We start from the raw sequence: 14178 nt of genomic DNA on the forward strand, positions 1-14178 counted from the left end.
GCCTGCCATGGCTCCTCTATCCACAGAATTTCCCAGGCAAGAATGCTGGAGTGGGTTATCATTTCCTTCTCCAGGGGATCTTCCTGATCACTTGTAGGCCAAGGCAATTAATAGCTAGCAGGTCTCCACTAATCTCTTTTCCACTGCCAGTGCCGTAAGAGGTCATGTGTTCCAGAGGTAAGTCAAGAAGAGCCACATGACTCTCCCATCGGTCTATGAACAGTGAAAAATCTACTGAAGACTTGGGAGTTGTTACTCTGACCTAGTCTATCCTAGGCTAAGTGCGGAGCTTTCCTTAAAGAAAGAAAGAAAAAAATATATATATATATATATATAGCATATCAGTTAAATTATTGTCTCAGCTCCAAACTCGCCCTTCCATGATCCTGCGTGTGATGGGGGCGAGGGGATGAGACTCTGGGGCCACATTTTTTGAGGGGCAAGGGATGGTGATGCCGTAGAGGAAGAGGGGGCTTGCCATCTGCCCCCAGCCACACTTCCCCACCGCAGCCGAAAATAAAACGGCACTGCTGGCTGGAGTTATGCGTTATACACAGAGTTCGGTTTGGACAGACGGGTCTGAGACGGTATGCAAGGCTGTCCAACAGGGGCCCAGAAATATCTGGAAGAGCGGTGGGCCCAAGAGGCGAGGAGGGCACTTGCTGGGGTTTCCCAGCCCCAGCCATCCGGGCTAAAGAAAGCAAAAGTGCCCCAGAGGTCACACACAGACCCTCTGCAAATCCGCACACCAGGAGGCGACCATGGAGACAAAACTCAAGGGAGATCAGGACAGCCGGTGGGACAGAGTGGGAGGTCAGTAACGACGAAACCCGGCCGGGAAGGGCGCTCGCCATGTTCAACCAGGCGGGGACACGCCGCGCCCCCCCGGGGCCGCGCCCCCGCCCTGGCTTATCTTCCCCGATCGCTCCTCCCACCGGAAGTCCCTCCTCCAGGCTCGGGCCGCTCTGGCCCGCGCGGGCGCGTCTCTGTGGTCGTCCTGGAGACTCTCCGCCGCACGGCGCTCCTCCAGCCGCCAGGGGCGTGCGAGATCGCGCCTGGGCCGTTCTGGCCCGCGATGGCCGCTCGACTGCTCGGCCGCGCGGTGCGGACGCGCCTGGGCTGCTGCCGCTGGTCGGTTCCCTGGGCAACGCCTCGGGCCGTTTCCCGGGCAACGCTGGGCGGTGCCGGTAGCCGATGCTATGGACCTGGGGGCCGGGGCCGGCGCCGGGCCTCAGCGGGCTCGCGGCCGCCTCGGCGCGCCGTCGTCCGGGATGCGGGCCCCGGGGACGCCCTGGGCACGCTTCTCGGCCTGGCTGGAGTGCGTGTGCGTGGTCACCTTCGATCTGGAGCTGGGCCAGGCGCTGGAGGTGAGGGGGCCGCGGGCCGGGGCCGGGGCGGCCGCGGAGGGCGGGTCCTGCGCTGTCGCTGGAGGCGGATGCGGCTCAGGCGCTGCCGAGGGGCCTGGGAATCCCCCTCCCCGTGAGATACCCTCCAGTTCTTCCCCCTCCGGAACCCTGCACTGGTCCCCTCCTGAAACACGCCCCCCAAGCAGAGGGGAAAATGTGAAGTTGCCAAGACCTCCCATCCGGATGGAGGAGAGGGGAGCCCTGCACTTCTGATCCCCAAAGTGGCACACTTGATTCCTCTCCAGGAAAAGCCTGTCTCCCCCCAAGCCCCTGCCTTTCCCACACGGTGACACCTTCTCCCCTCAGTTACTCCAGCCAGAGTCCCAGAGGTCACCCTTGACTCCTCCCCTGCCTCCGCGCCACATCCCGGGAGGATGCAAGGCTGACAGCTCCACCTGCGGCAACACTCCAGATTCGTCAACCTCAAGTCCAATATCCGTGGTCTCTTGCTTAAACCTTTGGGCTCCTCCTTGCTCACTTAGAACCTGATCCAGACCCCTGGTGGGTCACATCCAGCCCCAGGAGTCATCTTTCTGTGCACTGACTGCACCCAGCCCACCCAGCCTAGGGGATTCGCCCTGCCTTCGAGACTCTTTCCCACCCTCACCCACATGGATGTAGATGACAACGTGGCAGACTCGGGGAGGAAGGCCTTCTGTAGTGGAGCAGGCCTGGCGGGATGGTCTTCTCTGTGCCCTGAAGGCCATGACACAGACCGTGGAGCTGACCAGGGCAGGGGAGGCTTAGGAGGTAGGCTTCAGCACGCTGTCTGAGGCAGCTTTCTGAGAACCCAGGAGGTGGTGCATCCCGTGACTGCAGTTGGCTGAGGTGAGCCTGGTCAGCCGTCATGGGAAAGCCAGCGTCAGGGTGAAGGGCTGTTTTCCAAGGCCTTGCTGAACTCCACGAGGCTGTGGGAAGCTCAAGTCCTAATGGGCAGAGGGCTGACACTACCCGGCTCGATGTGGAGACCCCATTCACCACGCCTGTCCCCTGATGGTGCACCAGGCTTACTTGATGCAGGAACCTGAGACCAGAGAGGTCAGGTGATCTGCCCAGTATCACAGAGTCCATTTTCCAGCTGGTGCCCAAATTATTCCCGATAAAAACACGAGGGAAGGGAGTCTACTGTTTCCTTAAGGCATTCTCATGTATGATTTTCTAGAACTTAACCATTCAAGCAAGAACAGTTAAAGGCTCCATGTGCTGGGCTTCCGAGCTTTGCTGGGGCTGTATAACTCTTGGGGTGTTGGGGGGCCGGCGCATCTGTGCAGGGATCGCGTAGGGCAGCCCCCCGGTGCTCACCGGTTTGCGTCTTGTCTTTCTTCTCTGCCCTGGAGATTGTAGGGAGGATCAGGGGTCATTTCAGCTGAATCCACAGTCACTCATGGAGCACCTGCTCTGCACTTACCTGTTTATTCTGGGCTTGGCCTGGCTGAACACCACAGAGGCTCTGGCACTGTGCTCAGCGCTGGGGCAGGATGGAAGACCCGGGAACTGCCCTCCAGGCACTCGTGGGTCATGGAGACTTCCACGGGCAGGTGCAGCTCAGAGGAAGGAGTGGCGCTTAGCCAGATCTTGGAGGATGAGAAGGAGGCATCCAGACCTGGGAGGGGGCTGTTTCAAGTAACCCCTCCCCCCAGAAGCCAGCAAAAGCAAAGGGAAGGAGCCAGCCATTCAGTCACTCAATGAATCCAGTATGAAGTGACTGCCACCAGCCAGGCTCCACGATCGTGGCGCTGGACGTGAGGACACAGAGCTGGGTGCGATCCTGGGGCCTGCCCACCAGGAGTTCACGTCCTGTGCTAGAGATACAGAGCCAGTGGTTCAGGCCCCGCCCCGAGCAGGCAGGATGTGTGTCGTGTCCCACGCTCGTGGGTGCTCTGGAGCCTGCAGGCAGGCAGGGGTCAGACATGCAAGGAGGACGGGCAGGGAGCCCAGCTCTGCTGCCTCGGGCCTTGGCAGCGCTCCTCTCTGCAGCCCTGACAACCATGAAGCCCGCGCAGTGATCCACGGCCGAGGACCCGGACGGTCCTGGCTCCGCCGGGTGGCCGTGTCCGCCTGGCTGGCCACAGCTCCCACACTGCACAGTCTCACAACTCTTTCAGTCTCCAAAACTGCCGAGGGCTCAAGGGGCTTCTTATGTGGGTCGCATCTATCAACATTCTCTACACTAAAAGTTAAAACTGAAAGATTAAAAATGCATATTAATCCATTTTGGAACAAGAGATACCATTTATATTAATATAGCTATTAATATTCCCACCAAAACAACCATATTTTCAGAAACAAGTTTAGTGAGGAGAATGGCAGTATTTGAAACTTTTACATCCCTTTTAACGTCTGGCCAAATGGAAGGCAGCTAGAGAGACCCCCGCGTCTTGAAGACCCCCACGTCAGCTTCAGTCAGTGCCCCTGACGTCCTGCGTCACAGCCTCGGGAAGTGATGCTACACGTGTGAGGAGAGATTGGGAAAGGCAGCCTCGGCTCGGGGAGCCTAGGGCACCCACACAGCACGTGGAGAAGCGTTTTCCTAGAGGTACCTCCTCCAGCAAGACGAAGCTCCCATGTTTGTCTTCCTCAGGACGCCTGGGTTACAGCAGCACCGCCCCTGAGCCCTGAGGCTTGGGCGGAAAGGATGAGACCCCGTGGCTCCAGAGGACAAGGCTAACCATGCGGCAGGCTCCATACCCTCTGCCTGTCGCTGTGGGTCTGCCCTGTTTGTCCCCTTGCGCAGGCGTGGCCTTCCCTCTGGCCTCTGCTCCCAGCTCCTAAACTCTGAACGTGGAGCCCTGGGCAGGGCTGCAAGCCTGCTCAGACGCTGCAAGACTCCTGTGCCTGCAGACCAGATTCAGACCCCTGACCTCAGCCCTGAGAGCCTGGTGTGCTCTGCCCCGGCCGGCAGGCACCTGTCTCTCCTCTGCCCTTCTGAACAGGCGTGCAGGGGCCTGGCCTGCGTGGCCCTTTGGCTCCTGCCTCTCTGGGTGCTGTCCCCAGGCACCTCTGTGGGCCCGCCCCACAAACAGTGTTTGGCCAGCTCCCCTCCCATCTCTTCCCAGGAGGTTCAGTGGTAAAGAATCTGCCTGTCAAGCAGGAGATGCAGGTTCAATCCCTGGGTTGGAAAGAGCCCCTGAAGGAGGAAATGGCACCCCACTCCAGTATCCCTGCCTGGAGAATCCCACGGACAGAGGAGCCTGGCGGGCTGCAGTCCATGGGGTCGCAAAGAGTGAGACACGACTGAGCGACTAACACGACCTCTACTACACGAGACTCGTATAATGCGAGTGCAAGAAATAGCACTGTTTCTAAAAAACAACGTATGCTCCTTTATTTCAAAATGCTTTCCTGCTAAAAAACGCTATCATCTGAGCCTTCAGTAAGTCATCTTTTTGCAACAGTAATATCAAACACATAGATCACAGTCACTGAAACAAATACAGTGAGGAAAAAGTTTTGAGATATGATATATTGTGGAAGTTATGCGGATATGACACAGAGTGTGATGTGAGAAAATGGCACCCGTAGAATTGCTAACCCCTCAATTTGTAAAATAGTCATGACATCCAGAAGCGCAATAAAGCAAAGTGTAATAAAACGAGACATGCCTGTACGGTATCTGGTGAGGGTCTACCCCCTGCCGGGGCTCCGAGGCAAAAGTGCCTGGGACACAGTCCTGGGCCTCTGGACACTTGGTGGCTGTAGAGGAGACAATAGGCCCAGAGCAAACAGAGGCAGAAGCTATATGATTGTGTCAGTGGGAGTCCCAGGGCCCAGCACTCACCATCTGGGCTTCAGGGCACAGCCCAGAAGAAGCCTAGTTTCAGCCAAAACCCAAGTCCTCCTCTGCCTGGGAGTTTGGCACAGAGTGAGTGAGAAGGGGGCCACGCACACCAGCCCCCTCAGCTCCTGGCCCATTGCAGGCAGCCACTGGAACCAGCCTGCTACTCTGAGCACAGGCTAGGGCAGTGGCGACGCCCAAGGTACAGCACCACTCTGGGGGCTGCCTGCTGTTTTTCGCGTCCCGCAAGGAGATCCATTCAGACCCGCTGCCTGAGCACAGGGCTGCTGGCCAGACAGGCAAGCCTCAACCTGCTTGGCTCCCCTCGAGCGCGGCCCATCTCCCAGATATAGCCTGGCCAGCTGGTCGTGCTCCCTGGACACTTCTGGGGCTTGGGTACCCCACAGGTCGTGCTCCAAACCGGGAGCAGGCTGGAAGTTCCTGGACCCCTCACTAGTGGGGGTTGGAGTGAAGATGCTCAGAGGCAAGGGTGTCAGCGCCAGGCACCACCTAGGAAAGCCGGGACAAGGAAGCTGGCTACCTGCGCCAGCAGGCTGGGGGGAGGGTGCAGCCAAGCCCCTCTGAGTGGGTGGGGCAGGCGCCGAGGCCAGCAGGGCCTGCCCCCCTCCAAGTGAGGGGCGTCTCAGGGATGGGCGGTTGGTCCGTGGAGACGGAGAGGCTGGTCTGAGCAAGCGGCCATGAGGGTGAGCATGTGGGCAGGGAGTTGAGCCTGGTCAGGGTGTGCTGGCCAAGAAACGGGAGTGGTCCTGTGCTGCAGGGGCTGGGGCACTGGGGGGGGGGGGGGGAGGAGCCCTGGAGAGGGGGCGGGTCAGCAGGGAGTCAGAAGGGGCAGAGGGAGTGCAGCCTAGCCCTGAGCCGGCCCAGCCCGTGCCACCAAGTGGTCTGTGTCCCCCGCAGCTGGTGTACCCCAGCGACTTCCAGCTCACGGACAAGGAGGTGGGTCCCAGCCCTCTCGGGAGCAGACCTCGCCTGGAGAGCAGACCCTCACCGGGTTTCTGTGTTTCAGAAAAGCAGCATCTGCTACCTGTCCTTTCCCGACTCCCACTCAGGTAGGCCACCCTGCCACCTCTCCCTGCCCTGCCCTGGGCATCGCTCTGGGACCGGCCTGGCCCACACCGCCTGGAGCCCCGGCCCTGCTTCCTCTGGGGAGATATTCTGAGTCCTGCGTGGCCACCAGGCTCCCTGGCTCCTGTGGAAAGAGAAGTCTGGGCAGAGGGACCTGCGGGGTCTGGTCTTCGCCCCAGCAGAGGGGCCACCGGGTCCTGGCCTCAGCCCTTCCCAGGGGCTCACGTGTGCGGCCAGCCTGTTTTCCGTCTCAGGCAGGCTCAGCCACGCCACATGGAGGTCCTGCCACCCCCTAGTGGGCTTCCTCGGTGCCCGCGCTGCGGGGCTGTCTGTGCGCATGTCTGTGTGCTGAGGTTAAACCCTGAGGTACAGGAGTCAGGGCACAGGGGCCTCTGTGGGGAGATGCAGGGGCCCTGGCCTCCCCCTTCTGACCCCCCCAGGGGCCGGCAGGAGAGACTCCAGCTGGACCCAGCATGACGGGCCTTCTGTTCCCCAGGCTGCCTTGGGGACACGCAGTTCAGCTTTCGCATCCGTCAGTGTGGAGGGCAGAGGCGCCCCGGGCATGCGGGTGAGAAGCGCGGCGACAGTGGGGTCCCCGCGTCACTTCAGGTGAGCGGCTACCCCCTCCCCTCCGCCGCGGGCCAGGATCAGGCCAGGAGCTGCCCCTTCAGGCCGCCTGGCCCACCCCCCAGCCGGCAGGGTCTCCGACTGCCGCAGACTGAGCCTGGCCCCCCGGCCTCAAGCGGGGGCCGGCCAGCCCTTCTGAGGCCCTGCCGGCGTCCCTGGAGCTGGTCCTGGGCGCTTGTATGCACCAGGGCAGGGCTCAGGGTGCAGGCCTGCAGGCCTCCCGCGCCCTGAACCGCTGCCCGGGTCTGCGGAGATGTCCCTGGAGAGGTTCCCAGGTTCCCAGAGCCGAGGTTCACAGGCCAGCTGGGGGCTGGGGAGAGCGTGCCGCGGCCTGGGCGGGGGTCCACGGGGGCAGCAGGGAGCGTGGGCGGGGGCGCGGCCTGGCTGACACCCCTCCTTCCAGAGGGAGCCTGCACACTACTTTGGCTACGTGTACTTCAGGCAGGTGAAGGACAGCTCCGTGAAGCGGGGCTACTTCCAAAAGGTGAGCCCCGGGGTGGCTCCACTGGGAGCTGGGGGCAGCCGCTGTCAGAAGGGACTGACGGCCTTGGGGTCCGGAGCCTCCAGGAGCACCCTCTCCTCTGCAGCTCCGGGCACTCGGTGCTGGGCTGAGCCCACCACCACCCAGGCCAGGGTGTGGGCTCTGGGGAGGCCCTCCCTGGCCCCGCCCGGCCTGAGGCCTTGTCCAGACCAGGCTCCCTGCCCCTCCCTGAACTGGGATGTGGGTGGGGCGCCTCATCACCATCTCGATGACTTCAGTCTTGAGCTCAGGAACCAGAGCAGAAGGTGCTTGAATCCCGGGGAGACCCTCCCAGAATCCTGGCCACGTGCCTTTCCCAAAGGCCTGGGCTCCAGCTCGCTCTGCTGTGGTGGTGGTCTAGTGACCTGAAGTCCCTCGTCAGGCTGTTCCTGAGACAGCCATCCTAGAAAGCCGGTGGGATGCCCTGCCCCAGCAGCCTTGGAGAGCCGGGCCCCAGGGGGCCCTGCGGGGTCCCCACAGGCTGGGGCGGCGTCTCACCGGCCCCGGGGTCCCCGCAGTCGCTGGTGCTGCTGTCCCGCCTGCCCTTCGTCCGGCTGTTCCAGGCGCTGCTGGGCCTGGTGGCCCCCGAGTTCTTCGACAAGCTGGCGCCCTGCCTGGAAGCAGGTGAGCGGCCAGCAGGTGCAGCGGGGCAGCTGAGTCCACCTGGCCGTGGCTCCCAGTGGCTCTGCTGGGCAGCCTCCTCCAGGCCGGGCCTCTGACGCCAGCCACCTGCGTCCACAGTCTGCCACGAGATCGACCAATGGCCGGCCCCCGCACCGGGGCGGACCCTGAGCCTGCCTGTCATGGGAGTCGTCCTCCAGGTGGGGGCTGGCAGCCGGCGCGGGGCCCCGTGCGTGTGGCCCTCCCGCTGCAGCTGCCCCTCGGTCCGCAGGTGCACATCCCATCGAGAGGGGACATGCCTGAGCCCGGGCCTCCGGAGCCCAGCGGCCACGAGGTGGGCCCCCCCCCCCCCCGCTGCAACCCTGCCCCAGGCTGGGCCTCCCAGCTCCCCTGCTGGGGTCCTGGGGCCGGCCACACCACAGACAAAGCCCATGACCCAGTCGGGGGCGGGGTGGCCTTGCCCACTCCTGGACGCTGGGCAAGGGGAGACCTGTGGGTAGGGATGTAGCCCGAGAACTCCTCTGAGGGGGACGCGGGCCGCTTGGTGCTCTGGGGCAGCAGCCTCAGTCTCAGCCTGGCTCCTCACCCCTCGCAGACCCTGCTGCCAGCCCCAGTGGTCCTCCCCAGTGTCCACGAGCTGGACCTGTTCAGGTGAGCCCTGCACACACACACCCTGCCCCCGCAGACGGTGAGTGAGCCCCGGAGGTTCAGGCCCATCTGGGCGGGGCTGCCAGGGGCACTGCTGGTCAGGAGCTGGCCCCCGGCCAGTTCTGAGAGGGAGACTCGAGCAGACAAGGAGCTAGGTGCCCAGGGTCTGCACCCGGAGGATCCGAGCCCCGTGGGCAGGCTGCGAAGGGCCGGCAGTGATGGTGCTGCGGGGGGAGGCCGTGCTCCCTGGGGGGTCGGCAGGGGACCCCACCTTTGGAGACCCGCTGCGTCCAGCGGGAGCCAGGGATGCCGGCCTCCAGCCTGGGGGCCTCAGGGGCGGCCTGGATGCGCCCTCAGCAGGTTCCCACGACTCCACCGTTTCCCTCTGGTGTGAGTCCGGCGTCCACTCAGAGCAGGGCCCGCCCGGACCTGTGGCGGCAGGTGGTCAGGGCTGGGGAGCCCCTCGCCTGGCCAACACCCCCGCCGGCCCCCCGCCCCCCAGGTGCTTCCGGCCCGTGCTGGCCCATGTGCAGCTGCTGTGGGAGCTGATGCTCCTCGGGGAGCCCCTGCTGGTGCTGGCGCCCTCGCCCGCGGTGTCCTCAGAAATGGTCCTGGCGCTGACCAGGTGGGCTGGGCGGCCGCGCGGGGCTGGGGGCCCAGGGCTGGCCCCGCGTGCTCACTGCCCCGAGGGCCCCCACCTCCGCAGCTGCCTGCAGCCCCTCAAGTTCTGCTGCGATTACCGCCCCTACTTCACCATCCATGACAGCGAGTTCAAGGAGTTCACCACGCGCACGCAGGCCCCGTAAGTAAGCGCTGTCCTCGGTCCCTCCCCCGCCCCGCCCCCCGCCCCCCCAACCTTGCCTCCTTCCCTCCCTCTTTCTCTCTCTCTCTCTCTCTAGACCAAACGTGGTCCTGGGAGTCACAAACCCTTTCTTTATCAAAACACTTCAGCACTGGCCCCACATTCTCCGAGTTGGGGAGCCCAAGACGTCAGGTGAGGCTGTCCCAGCCTCCACCCAGGGCCCCTGGGGATGTGCGTGGGGCCTGGTGGGCTCTGAGCCTGCAGAGACAGAGCTGAGGCCCTGAGGCCCGGCCGTGGGGTATGTCTCGTAGGGGACCTTCCCAAGCAGGTCAAACTGAAAAAGCCCTCGAGGCTGAAGACCCTGGATACCAAGCCAGGTCCGTGTTCCTCTTCTCCTCCCGGGACCCAGAGACAGGCCTTGGGGGCGGGCAGGGGCGGGCAGTGGGGCTGGCACAGCCAGAGGGGGTGCCCCCACCCCCAGAGCAGAGCACTCGGCCCTCTGCCCTCCCCAGGCCTCTACACCGCATACACGGCCCACCTCCACCGAGACAAGGCCCTGTTCAGACGGCTGTTGAAGGTACCGCTGGGGGTGGGGTGCTCCCTGTGGGAGGTGGACCCAGGCCTGGTGCTTTGGCTCAGCCCTGGCAACCCCCAGGGCCTGCAGAAGAAGCGGCCGTCGGATGTGCAGACGGCGGTGCTGAGGCGGCACCTCTTGGAGCTCACTCAGAGCTTCATCATCCCTCTGGTGAGGCCAGCACGGGGCGGGGGGTGGGGGATGGGGGATGGGGGACAGGGGCGGGCTGTGGCCCAGACTCACTACCCTCCTGCCCCCAGGAGCACTACATGGCCAGCCTCATGCCGCTGCAGAAGGGCATCGTGCCCTGGAAGGTGTGGTCCCAGGGGGCTGAGGGTTCTCAGTCCGGGCCAGGGGTGTGCCTGGGAAGTGCCCCGGGGAGACTCCTAAGCGGCCCAGGTGTGCCCCTGTGAGACTGGTCCTCCAGCACTGGCTCACCCGCTGCTGTTGCAGACTCCTCCCCAGATCCGCCCGTTCTGCCAGGATGACTTCCTGCACAGCCTGGAGCGATCCGGGCCCCAGCTCACCTGTGTCCTCAAGGGCGACTGGCTGGGCCTCTACAGGTGGGCGGCCCGTCGGCGGGGTCCAGGGCTCCCGCAGCCGGTGGGCACGCGCACCCACCCGTCAGCCCACGGGAGCCCACAGCCGCCGCCCCCCTGCCCCGACAGGCGGTTTTTCAAGTCCCCCCATTTTGACGGGTGGTATCGGCAGCGGCACAGGGAGATGACCCAGAAGCTTGAGGCCCTTCACCTCGAGGCCATCTGTGAGGCGGTGAGGGGGGTGCTGGGGGAGGGGGCTTGGAGGGGAGGCCGCTGCCAGAGTTGGGGGGCCTTGGAGACAGACAGCCCATTGTCCGCACAGAGCATCGAGATCTGGATGAAGGACAAGTCCGAGGTGGAGGTCGTGGACCTGATCCTGAAACTTCGGGAGAGGCTGGTGAGACGCTGCGCGGCCCTGCTCGCCCTCGGCCAGCCGGCCGTGCAGCCTGCCTGCCCCTGAGCCCCGCTGTCCCTGTAGGTTCGGGCACAGGGCCACCAGCTGCCCGTGAAGGAGGCGACCCTGAAGCAGGCACGGCTGTACATCGACACGGCCATCGGCTCCCTGCCCAAGGACCTGCAGGCCGTCCTGTGCCCTCCCTAGGACGGTGCCCGTGGGCCACGGCCAGAGTCTGGCCGAGCTGCTTTCCTCCCCTGCCCCCCGCCCCAAGTTCCCTGATGCCCCCTACCTGGCACTGCTGCCGTCCAGCAGTAAAGCTGGCATTTGGAGCCGTAGCCTGGACCCTGACTGTTGGCGGCTCGTGTGCTAGCTGAGCTCACCTCCCCCTGGGCCCCACCTGCCTGTTCCAGGGTCTTAGGCAGGTGGGGGTGGCACGCTGTGAGCCCTCACCGGTCTGATCTGGGCCAAGGCCACCCGCCCCCTCCAGACGCCCATCTGCCTGCACCCTGCCGGCCCAGGCACTGCCTGTGGTGTGTCCTTTAGACACCAGGATGCCCGGCTCAGGACAGGAGACAGAAAGCGGTGGCTGCCAGGCAGACGCCTCCCTCACACAGGCGCCCCGGCCCCCCTTCCTGCCTGGAGGGGAGTCTTGGCTCCAGTCCTCGCCTGGGAGGGAGAAGCTGGTCCGCGCAGAGGAGTGCTGGCCTGTGGCTCGTGGGCTTCTGCCAGGCCCCAGGTGCTGCCAGGCGGGTCCAGGGCCCTGTCTCGGTTCCACTCGAGGGACACCCCGCTGGGCACCCCTCCCGCCACTCTGCCCTGCCCTGCCCCAGCTCACAGGCACTCCAGTGGCCCCCCGTGTGTCCATCTGCTCTGCAGGCAGAAGAGGGTCTTAGACTCTAGCCGAACCCGGGCCCTGCAGCTAGAGTCCTCCAGAGTTTCAGGGCCCCAGGCTCCTCGGCAAGGACTGAAAGTCCCCTCGAAGTGGCCCACGCGCCCGTGGGACACCTTGGGGCACTGGGCCAGGCCCGGCCAGGACTGTCAGCTGCACCCCAAGGGGAGCTTGCTCAGCCGGAGTTGGGTGGGGCGGAGCAAGGCTTGGACCCAGAGCTGCAGGCCTTCGGGAGGTCCCAGTGAAACAGCCCTGGAGACTGCACCTGAGAGGCCCCCAGGGCCTTGGCTGGCAGCGCGGGTGCAAGCGGGGGGGCCTCCTGTCTCCTCTGGCGCCTCCCAGGCCGGGCCGCACCACCACTGCTCCCCAGCTGGGGGGTCGCCCCTAGATGGTGGCAGCACTGGTCTCGGAACCACCAGTGTCGGCTCGTCCACCCTGAGCGCCGCCTCTGGTGGCCTGGCGTGTGGCTGCAGGCAGAGGAGAGTGAGGCCTTCGAGAGGGGGACCTCGTGGACCCCCCCGCAGCCTGCCCGCTCTGGGACAGGGCTGCCAGGCGCGGGGTGCCCCGCCGTCACTGCGGCATGTTGCCCGGTCTCCTCCCTCTGTTTTCCCTCTGTTTTCGGAGGGTCACGGGCCTGTGCTGGAGGGCAGCCTCGCCCATGATCCTTCCAGGGCTGGGCTGCAAGGGGGCGCCAGGGTGTCCTCGACCACCCAGACTTCTGCCTCCAGCAGTCCCGGCGGGCACCACCAGAAGCCCCTGGGTGCCGGCGCCCTCCCTCCAGCACCGCTTGAATCCGCGCTGCGGCCCCTCACAGCAGCTTGTTCCCCTGGTGAGGGGTGCGGGGGAGGGCCGCCTGGCAGGGTGGGCATCACTGCCCAGGGTGGACTCCAACACTGGCGGCCTCTGGGCACAGCACAGCCTGGCATGGAGTCCTGCCAGCTCCATCCTACCCCCTATCGAAGCTCCCTGGTTCTCTCGAAGGATCAGGTCAGCCCTGGCTGGGACAGACAGTGAGGAGGGAGGAAAGGTCAGGAGAGTCAAAGGAGGCCGACGCACCACCGACCAGAGCTCTGTGCACAGCAGGGCCTGGATGGGCAGGAAGCAGTGGTCCACGGGGGCTCTGCGGTCAGCCACTGTGGGAGGCCGCTTTCTTTGGGAGGTTGTGTGTGGGTCTGGAGTGGTGGCCGGGGACGGGCCTGGGACAGTGGGCTGATCCAGGGGCAGGAAGGACAGTCGTCACCCCCAAGCTTCCTGCACGCTATTTAAAGCCTCGCTTTTAGTCTGGGATGGGGGCCTTCCCACATCTTTGGTATTAAAGTGTCTCTGTGACACGTGCTTGTCTTTCAACTTCCTCTTTGGATGAAAAGTTGGCATCCCTATGAGATTCTGGTAACATGAGGGCTCTCTTGGTGGGGCGTGGATGGGCCTTGGTGTGGATGGTTCACGGCTGAAAGGGTGAAGGTGTGGCCTTGCTGGCTGGGAGCATGTCACAGAAAGAAGTCATGTGGGACCCTCTCCAACAGCTTCATCCTAGTGGGGGGTTTTGAGCACTGGAAGCAGGTCCCACCCAGGGTGGAGGAAGCCTGTCTGCAGGGAAGGGGAAGTTGGATGGCAGCTCCCCCAGAAAGGGAGGGGGGCCCAAGTGTGTGAGTTAGGGTTAGGGCTGGGAAATGGCCTCACACTCCCCTGGGTCCCCAGCAGCCGCTCACCACACCAGGACTTGTGATCAGAGAGTGTCCATGAGGGAGCGGGGGACACAGGAGAGCTGGCCTCCTGGGGCAGGGGGCTCCCCACCTCTGCTCAAGTTGGGAGGGAAGCGGCCAGGGGCATCAGGATCAGGGCAGATGGGGCCGGGAGTGGCCAAACGTGGGGCAGGCTCTTGTCTGGAACTGGACTCCCCAGGGAGGGGCCGTGTCTGGCCACCCACCTCCGAGCACTGGAAGGCCAGTCGATGGATCCTGGGTTCGAGCTAGCGGGGAGGGTGGCTGGAAGCCAAGGACCCCTCTTCCCCCAAGAGGTGTGGGGACAAAGCCCTGCAGGCCCCAGCCCTGCAAAGGACCGCTGTGACCGGCCTGTTCCCAGCCTGTTCCCCAGTCTGAGGGTTGGGGTGCCGGGGGTTTAGGGCACTCCTCCAGAGCCCAGATTTGGGTTCCGAGGCTGAGCCTGAATCAGGCCGAACCTCCCAGGCGCCACGCGGAGTCCACCCACTGAAGTCGCTGGGCGCTGGGGGCGCAGGGGGCCGTGTAGGAAGCGCGGGGGCGCGCGGGGTGCGCCCCGCCCGGCGGCCCTCCCCC

At 64.4% G+C, this 14178-nt stretch overlaps 1 protein-coding gene across 11 annotated transcripts; it reads left to right on the forward strand.

Moving 5' to 3' along the window:
• Positions 1-1094: 1094 nt before the first annotated feature.
• On the forward strand, positions 1095-13215 carry DENND6B (DENN domain containing 6B). 11 transcript variants are annotated; one of them, XM_040233576.1, is made up of 20 exons: positions 1108-1367; positions 6100-6138; positions 6209-6251; positions 6764-6876; positions 7298-7378; positions 7933-8038; positions 8156-8235; positions 8307-8369; positions 8631-8686; positions 9186-9308; positions 9390-9485; positions 9583-9677; positions 9797-9862; positions 9998-10062; positions 10141-10230; positions 10320-10373; positions 10513-10622; positions 10728-10830; positions 10921-10995; positions 11077-13215. In XM_040233576.1, exons 1-20 carry the CDS (start codon positions 1200-1202, stop codon positions 11197-11199), a joined length of 1749 nt encoding a protein of 582 aa, XP_040089510.1. In that variant the 5' UTR covers positions 1108-1199; the 3' UTR covers positions 11200-13215. The 11 variants fall into 11 exon arrangements, 8 of the variants coding, with proteins under 8 accessions (XP_040089502.1, XP_040089507.1, XP_040089505.1 ...); XM_040233575.1 differs by having other exon boundaries at positions 1106-1367; positions 6100-6251; XM_040233574.1 differs by having other exon boundaries at positions 1106-1367; positions 10728-10995.
• Positions 13216-14178: the final 963 nt, after the last annotated feature.

Source organism: Oryx dammah, unplaced genomic scaffold, assembly GCF_014754425.2.
Source record: "Oryx dammah isolate SB20612 unplaced genomic scaffold, SCBI_Odam_1.1 HiC_scaffold_29, whole genome shotgun sequence".
Taxonomy (NCBI): domain Eukaryota; kingdom Metazoa; phylum Chordata; class Mammalia; order Artiodactyla; family Bovidae; genus Oryx; species Oryx dammah.

Bases quoted from the DNA above. Each gene is read 5' to 3' on its own strand.
- DENND6B (XM_040233568.1), top strand. From the start codon at position 1,195: ATGCTATGGACCTGGGGGCCGGGGCCGGCGCCGGGCCTCAGCGGGCTC. The intron at 6,252-6,763 runs GTAGGCCACCCT...TCTGTTCCCCAG, and splicing joins CTTTCCCGACTCCCACTCAG to GCTGCCTTGGGGACACGCAG. The intron at 8,370-8,630 runs GTGGGCCCCCCC...CACCCCTCGCAG, and splicing joins CGGAGCCCAGCGGCCACGAG to ACCCTGCTGCCAGCCCCAGT.